This window comes from Vulpes vulpes, chromosome 14 (assembly GCF_048418805.1).
Source record: "Vulpes vulpes isolate BD-2025 chromosome 14, VulVul3, whole genome shotgun sequence".
NCBI classification, from domain to species: domain Eukaryota; kingdom Metazoa; phylum Chordata; class Mammalia; order Carnivora; family Canidae; genus Vulpes; species Vulpes vulpes.
In genome coordinates this window covers 30,864,871-30,873,116 of record NC_132793.1, presented here as the reverse complement: position 1 = coordinate 30,873,116, position 8,246 = coordinate 30,864,871, and the positions used below count along the sequence as shown (strand labels likewise).

The 8,246-nt window shown below is 49.2% G+C and overlaps 1 protein-coding gene across 1 annotated transcript; it reads right to left on the bottom strand.

Annotated features, from left to right (window-relative positions):
* Window positions 1-1,431: 1,431 nt before the first annotated feature.
* Window positions 1,432-7,089, bottom strand: PRND (prion like protein doppel). The gene is made up of 2 exons (XM_026012384.2): window positions 6,892-7,089; window positions 1,432-4,799 (listed from the first exon to the last, which is right to left on the bottom strand). Exon 2 carries the CDS (start codon window positions 4,786-4,788, stop codon window positions 4,252-4,254), a length of 537 nt encoding a protein of 178 aa, XP_025868169.2. The 5' UTR covers window positions 4,789-4,799; window positions 6,892-7,089; the 3' UTR covers window positions 1,432-4,251.
* Between the last annotated feature and the right edge of the window lie 1,157 nt (window positions 7,090-8,246).

Sequence of the window (8,246 nt, the reverse complement as noted above, 5' to 3'; positions counted from 1 at the left end):
GGTGGAGAGAAGAAATTCAGACCAGATTAGGGCAAGCATCTTGAGGAGGCGGTGACACTTAAGTGTTGAAAGATAAACTGTTTTGGGAGGGGGTCAGCTCTGGACTGCGCACAGCCACCAGGAAAGTCCCTTTAGAAGGGGCATGGTCTGTACGTGGGACCTATTTCAGTCTGTGGCCTCCCATGGGTTCAGGGGAAGCCTCCCCCTTGCCAAGGGAGACAGCTGAGTCTTGAATAGGCTTTGAGTGGCCTGGTAGGGGTGTGGAGATGTCCCAGCGACAGAGAATCTTACTCCCATTTTGTGGTGTGGATCATTCCCAGTGACATGAGAGTTTGACTCCCTTTTCTTCCACTGGGGAAACTGGGTGCCTAACTGGGATGGGTCTGCTGCCAGCGTAGCGTAGGAGAAGGAGTCGTGTGTCATGTCTGACCGCATGGTCTTGGGACAGAATGGGCAGACACACAGCTGCTGGCCTGAGCTGGGTTTGCCAGAGGCCTGTGCTTCAACAGAGCTGTTTCTGAGCTTCTACCTGGGGAAACAAACTTGCCAGGCACCCAAGGGTGTCCTCGTCCAGCCACCTAGAGCTCATGAAGAAAAAATGTTGGGTGGAAATGCAAGATGTAACCAAACTGCAAGGTACGAAGTAGGCCCCGGGGTGGGGAGGAGGTCAGTGCCCCTGACCCCATGGGTCACCGCCCCAGCCTGTCCCTTGTTCTATCAGGAAGCTTGAGGTAGAGAGTATAAGTAGCTCAAGACAAACTCACGGCCACTACCTGGGACGTACCTCGCTAGGACCCCAGGGTGGGGCTTCTGAATGTTGCTGAGCATGTCCTAAGCAAGCTGGGGTGCGAAGGCTCCAGGGAGAGGCTGGCGGGCTGCCAGAGCCCTGAGGACCTGGACACTGTGCTCTCGATGCCCGCAGCTCTGGGCCTTTCCCTCCTACAGGGCTTGCTCACTGGAATGTGGGTCATTTACCACGGATCGATTAAAAAGCTGGGACCAAACCTCACCCCAGGCTTCCAGGCCAGTGGGAAGTGTGGAATTGTGCACATATACCACACTCCGAAGCCCAGACATACACAACCTGCCTTCCAGGCTTCTTATCCAGATATTCTGGACCAAAAACCAGGTTTAGAATGGGAATTGCTCACAGTTTTAGGATTTTCAAGTGGTCCTTGTGGTCAGAAATTGCTTGGGAGGAGTTGTGTGTGCTGTGTGCAAGGGAAAGAAGGTGCTCGAGCAGCATGTGTGGAAAAGGTGGCTCCTTCTGCTTAAAGAGACATAAAACCTCTTACGGGCTAGCACCAGCCATGAACGCAGGAATGAGAATTGTTCCAACAAGGCAGGAACATAGTCCAGACACATCTAGAAAAATTCAAATTATTTAAATGTAAACTCTTCCACAGAAATAAAAGGCACACATTGCAAGGCTGTCTGTACAAGGACGTTTATTGTTTGCAGTGGCGAGAAACTGAAGCCACCTGAAGGGCCATCAACAGTAAGCGATTGAATCAACCAGGGTCCATCTACTAGGGGCTATTACACAGTAATCTAAAAGGACAAGTTAGCTCACTAGCTAGCTGTTGCACTGATGCAGCATTAAGTCACAGAGGCAAATTGCTTCAGGGATACATGTGATAGGTACAATTAGGGTATTTTTTAAAAGAGCAATCAAATTTTAAAAAACCCTCCCTTACATACCTAAGCACAGTGAAAATGTGGAGGCTACAGTCAGCAGAAAGGAGGCATCAGATGGGTTGGGGAAGGCAGGAATTAAACATCATAGAAAAATGGGGAAAAAAAGGACAGAATAAAGTTCAGAGAATATCTGGAATATAAAAGCTCATCTATGGTATTATTGCAAATATGTACATTTGTATATGCAAATGGATAAGGCCTGGGAGGTAAGAGAGCAGAGTGAAAACAATGACTTAATCAGATTTGGGGATTGTGGGCAATGTGTTGTTCTGGATTTCTGTTGTAATTTGAATGTTGAAAGTCAATACTAGGAAGGGCCAACAAAGTGATGGTGAAGTTATTCACCTTTAAAATGATCATATCAAGAAGAGTTCAGATGTCCCTCTCAATGTCTTGCACATGGTAGGTGCTCGACAACCTTTGGCTAAAGTGAAAAACCAGACCCACAGAGCCTCCCCCGGAACCTCCTAATTCGCAACCAACAGCAAGGATGTTCCAGCACTGGTAAGTAGTCTCAGTTAAAAGCTTCAGGAATCAACTTTGCATTTGAATCACCAGATACAAATTCCCTTCACGCCCCACTTGTATCTGGTTTCTGGAACTGTTAATGAAATGAGAAAAGACAGCAATTATAGAAATTGTATTACATTATGGCCTGTGTTCGCCTAAGAAATGAAGTCATTTTGCTTATGTGGCTGTGCCTGCCCTTTTTTTAAAAATCAGCAGAGCAAGACTTAAAATTTCAACATCAGCTTATAAGTTGCTTCTTCCTTCCTTTCTTTTCTCTTCCTTCTTTCCTTCCTTTCTTCTTTCCTTCCTTCCTTCCATCTCTTTTCTTTTTTTTTTCCATCTCTTTTCCCCCGTCTTTCTTGCTATTGTTATTGTTTAAAAAATAAAAATAAAAAACTGACATGCAAGAGATAAACTCTACATGGTCTGTACTTTTATCTGGGGGTCTGCTCAGGAATTCAGCAGGGTTGTAAAAGCAGGTGGTGAGTGTGGTGCTGGCAGTGCAAGAACTGAGGCCTTCTGGTATCCTCCATCCCATCCTTCAACACTGAATCAGGGCAGGGTGGTCCCCAGGCCCCTGGGGGAAGGCTGCTACCCTGGGCTGCCCTGCCCCCAAGTCCTCCACTGCCTTTCTATGTTAAAACCTTCCCGAGTATCCTTGAGAAAAACACTGATAGCTGTGGAGGCTCAGAACAAGAGGTACCGTTATCAACATTCATGTGTTAAACTACTTAGGATAAACTGTTGAGAATGAACATTGCCCCCCGCCTTCAGATTCTCTTTAAAGGAGAATTGATAGCATTCAGGAGTTGGTACATCCAAATATGGTTCAACAATCCTTGGGGGATCTCTAAGAGCACCTCAGAGGGTATGTGGGGGCATCTTAGAGCATCAGATTCATTATTCGTATTTAAGCCATATTCATATTTTGTAATATATACTTATAACTAGTATTACTTGCCAGTATGAGGGAATTCTTTGTTGGAGCTCCCTAAAGACATGGTTTCCTTTGAACCTTTTTGGCAAGGAATTATTTTTTATAGTGATAAGTGGGTCACAGGGATGACCCCCAAAGTGGTGGTAAAAGAAGAGCTAGAGATCCAGCGCAGAACCTGTGTAAAAGGAGTAGAGCTAAAGATTCTCATATGCATATGCATGTAAAGATACATCTAGCACGGGGGCAACATTGCAAAACAAACACGCCATTTAAGAATACTTTCTCAAACCCAAGTGGTATTGCAGAGAGGGGAAGAGCAAACACTTATCCTTCTTGTGGAAGAAATCTTTGTGCAGCAGATGTATCCCGCGGTGGCTCTGGGGTGCTCTGGGAACCAGCCTGGCAAGATGGCCTTACACCATGGTTTCTGGTCCTCTGTCCTGCTTCACTTCTCTGTTCTTTGAATTCCTTTATTACATCTTAGTTTAATTAGAAGAATTGAACAACCTGCCAGGAACAAGGTATCAGGATACATGGAGATCTGCTCAGGCCTAGTGTGGGTTCCACGTTTGGTCGGACACCTGGGTTCAGATTTGGGCCTCGAGGGCGGTCAGAGATCACAGGGCAGCTCTGGGATCACACAGAGTGGAAGATCTGGAGTTGGACAAGCCAGGAAGGAATACTGGCTCTGCTACTTTCTAGCCGCTTCATTGCCTGAGCCTCAGTGTCCTCGACTGCATGTGGGGATAACACCTGCCTCTCGGAGGGGTTGGGAATACTGTGGAGTGTGTGGCCCGGTCCCTGGTGCGTTCTCTTCTCTGTTCACCGAACATTTATTTGTTGCAGAGTGCGACTTGCCAGGCGCTATGGGGGAGCCGAGAAGGCAGAGACTGACAGGCCGCCCTTGGGAGAGCCTGCGTGCACACACATTTACCCCCCACAAACAGGTACCCCAGGGAGTCCTCGCCAGTGCCGCTTGAGGCCCTGACAATCCCTGATCTTTGGTACCTTGGGGACAAGTGGGGGTCTGGGCCTGGAGGGGAACTGGGAGACCCCAGCGGATGGCTCACCCCCTCATCCCTGTGGCCGCCGGCCCGCCTGCAAGCTTATTTCACGATAAACCAAATGAAAGCCAGCAGGCAGAGCAGCACGGGCTGGTCTCCGGCCACCCGGGGCCCGGCTCCCCTCTCCAGCCAAAAGTCACAGCGCTTGACAGAGCAGAGCTCTCTGATCAGCCGCCACAGGACCCGCTGGTAAAGCTTGTTGTCCTGCTTCTCGCGGGACAGCTCTTCCTGGTTGGCCACCTGGGTGGCGTTGATGCAGCCGGTGACAAACTTCTCCTTCGTCACGTTGGCCTCGGAGCAGCCGTTATAGTGGATGCCGTCGGGGAACTGCCAGTAGTTGGCCTCGTAGTACCTGTTGCCCTCGGGCCCGAGGTCGATATCCAGCTTGCGGCCTTGCCTGATGAAGGCTCCAGGGCGGATCTCCGCTGAGTGCGCCTCGGTGACCTGGGAGGTGCTGGGCAAGGCCTTCCGGTTCCACTTGATCCTGTGCTTTATGCCCCTGGCCTCGACTGCCGAGAGCTGGCCCAACAGCAGGACACAGACAATGGCCAGCCAGCATCCGCCCAGGTGCTTCCTCATCGCGTCAGGATCTGCAGGAGCAAAGGCTCGGGGCAGTTACTTTCTCCCCTGGGCTGGTGGGGGGTGGGTGGGGGTGTTCCCGGGGTTCCCCTGACCCTCTCCTGTATACAGGCCATTTTAAGCAAGGAATGCATTCTTGTGCCATTCACATTTTCCCAAAGCATAATAGTTTTCCCGGGGCTCGGGTTGCACGGGCTAAGTCAATACCGAGGTTCTTGCTTTTGCCTGGAATTACGTGCATTCAGAGCAGAGATCTGGTTTTCTCAGATAGATAAGAAGCCGCACCTGGCAATTATAAAGCCTTTGAATAGGCATGGGAAAATAAATGAGTAATGATATGATACGTATAGGTTTTCTTTGGTGCTCCCAAGTCTTTCCAATGGGGGGATCTCTGGAGGAAAGTACACAGAGCAGTTGGAGCCACATTCTGTGCACGGGCTCTATCGTTAATCTTCCTTCTTTATTCTTTTGCTCTAAGCTGGCACTGTCTCTGGCACATTCTGCTATCCATTCTGGGAAAGTCACCTGCTGCGGGCACTAAAGGGCTCTATGGTAATGATAGAGAGAGAGAGAGATGGAGGTGTGGTCAGGAGAAACTTGCTTCCTTCTGTGTCGGGGAGTCAAGATGTGCTATAGATGTGGCTCCCAGTCTCACACTGGGGACAGTGTGACCCCCACCCTCACCCTCACCCAGCACTTACTATGCATCAGTCACTGGCATTGGCTAACTTAATTCTCACATGGGGTAGGTATGTTATTATTCTCATCTGATAAGACTTGTCCTGGGATTCAGAGTAGCTAAGTAATTTGCCCAAGGCTGCACAGGAGTGGGTGGCAGATCTGAATCCAGTTCTGTCTGATGTTTTCACTCGCCATGTCACATGGCCCCTCTGTGCTGCAGGAGGGTGTGGTGCCCACATTTTGTGCTTTCGACTCATTGGACAGGAAGGGCAGCCTCGGATGGCCCCTAAGCTGAGCAAAGAGCAGGGCCCGTGTGGAATTTCAGAGGAGAAGGGATGCTGGGGAGGACTGGAGGGCCTGGGGAAGCACTGATGGTCCTGTGTCAAGGTTGTCCTGGGCATCTGAAGGGCTGCTGATGACATCAGGGGATACCCCCCTGCCCTCAGCCCCCTAATCCGGTAGTTTGTCACGTCTGGCTCCTGAAACTACAATAGCTATTGTGGGAATCTACTTCCCAAGGTCAACTGTTGAGGGTATTCCGGCACCTGGACCTTTGTCAGCGTGGATGAGAAACACCGAAACGGTTACTATAGCCAAGTGGGCTTAGGCTGTATCCTAGATGAAGCTTTACTGTGAGTCCATCAGTGCCAGAGCTGGGGGAGGTTCAAAAGTTAGCTGGCTTTGCCCCTAACACACCTTCCCTGCAGTATTCCCAAAGTGATAGGTCCACCTCTGTTAAAATGTTCAACTCCAGTGTGACAGTGGTCCTTAGGTAGGAAAAAAAGCAAAATGCAACCTCAGCGCATATCTAGTCACCTCTGGATGCCTGCAAAGTGGCTTCTGCTGACCTTTCTTTACCTGCAGGTATGGTCTAGTCTCTGGCCCAGGGAGGGCAAGAATGTGCCTGGCAGCAGCCTGAGCACCCATGCTTCTGGCATCTTATCCCCAACGGCCCCCTCATCACAGTGACTTCAGACCAGTTTTCTTGAAAGAGATCCATGCATGAAGCAAACATTCATTAATCTCCTAAATAAGGGGGCCACACCTAATTAGCCCATACCTAAGAGTATGCCATCAGCACATATTCTTTGGTAGGAGAAATGTTAAATAAGAATAATAATACAAATTCCAGGTGTGTCAAATTAGAAAAAAAAGCATAGATCTCAAGAAAAAAAATAGTCTTCAGAGACAAGGGCTTAAAAGCAAAAGAAAATCCCAACCATCCACCCCTCAAATAGCACTTGATTGTAACCAGACATGCAACACCAGTGATGCCCCAACATTCTTCACATGTCCCTTGCCTCGGGACCCACCCCAGGAGATGGGAGACAAGAAATCACTGCATAATTTGCAGTCTGATTAGAAATGAGCAACCTTGACCACAGAAACGGAACCCAGCGCGAACCCTGCCTCCCCACATACCTTGGGATCTCTCCGGTGTGCCTCTGGAGCCTCAGCAGCACGGTCCTGCAGCAAACCCTTCCGCCTATGTAGATGCTGCTGGGGGAGGCGGCATTCCTGCTGCTCTCCAAATACGGCAGCCCTCCTCTCTGGGCAGGACCAATCAGGGGTTCCCAGGCACTCCTCTGCCTTGAGGAGAGACCTTCTCCTGACTCTTGACTAATAAACACCATGTGAAGATCTTGATGAAGTTCAGAAAGACTTAAGAGTTGTCTTTGATTTTATTTTCTCTTCTTTTATGTCTGGATGTATGCATTTACTTATTTACTATTAACCAGTTTATCACAAAGGTCATTACAAAGGAAGCAAATGAACAACCAGATGCAGAAGTACATAGGACAGGGTCTGGAGAGTTCCAACTATGGGAGTCCCCATGGAGTCTGGGGGCACGATATCCCCAAATGTCAATGAGTTCACCAACGTCGAAACTCTCCAAACCCCTCTGTCCCAGTAACTGGGGACACAAATCAAATATTCTTATAAAAGATAACTCCGATCACCCCATCACTCAGGAATTCACAAGGTTTTAGAAGCTCTGTGCCAGAAACTGGGGACGTTATGATGCCACAATGTCACAGCTGGACAGATGGATGTATGCATCTGTTCAGAGTCTCGTTAGGGTTGTTTTTAAGACTGGTATTTTGAGAGGAGCCTTGTAGAACTGAAAGGAGCAGTGTTAGAAGGAAAACGCTTTCCCATCAGTATCCACAACAGAGGGTGTTGCTGGGTATATATGCCATCCTGCACCTGAAGACCAGCCTCAGGCAGCAAAGGGGCTTTTGCCTTGCAGCCTCTGTGGGAAGGGTCTGGTCAAGAAGAAAGTGCGAGGAGAGCAGCTGGGCCACACGTCCTCTCCCAGTGGGGACGCCCAGAGAGCGAGGTACTGAACTTCCTTTGGGGAGGTACAAAAGCAGGGTCCATGTTGGCTTGAGGGACACACAGGAGGCCTGGCCAGCCTTTGAGGCTTTTTGCCATGCAGGAATGCTTGAGCCACTGAACGAGTCCAAGGCTAAAAAGTTCAGCGATTTGGAAACCCATGGGACAGATGCAGATGGAGACGAAACCCGCCCTTCTCAAACGTGTTGGGGGCTGAGAGTGGGTTTCCTCGGAGTGGCAGGGTGAAGAGCTGGAGAGCCAGCCAGGGCATAGTTATTGGGTGACCATTCTTTGTACAGAAGGGACTTACCCAGGTGTCTCTGTTCCAGTTATTACTGCAATGTGAAATCAGAAGTGAATTCTGGAGGAAAATACGGAGTGAGATTAGCCTGTAAAGGGAATATGATCTTTATTCTGAACGTGAACCAGCGATGTTGGCT

Bases quoted from the DNA above. Each gene is read 5' to 3' on its own strand.
- PRND (XM_026012384.2), bottom strand. From the start codon at position 4,788: ATGAGGAAGCACCTGGGCGGATGCTGGCTGGCCATTGTCTGTGTCCTG.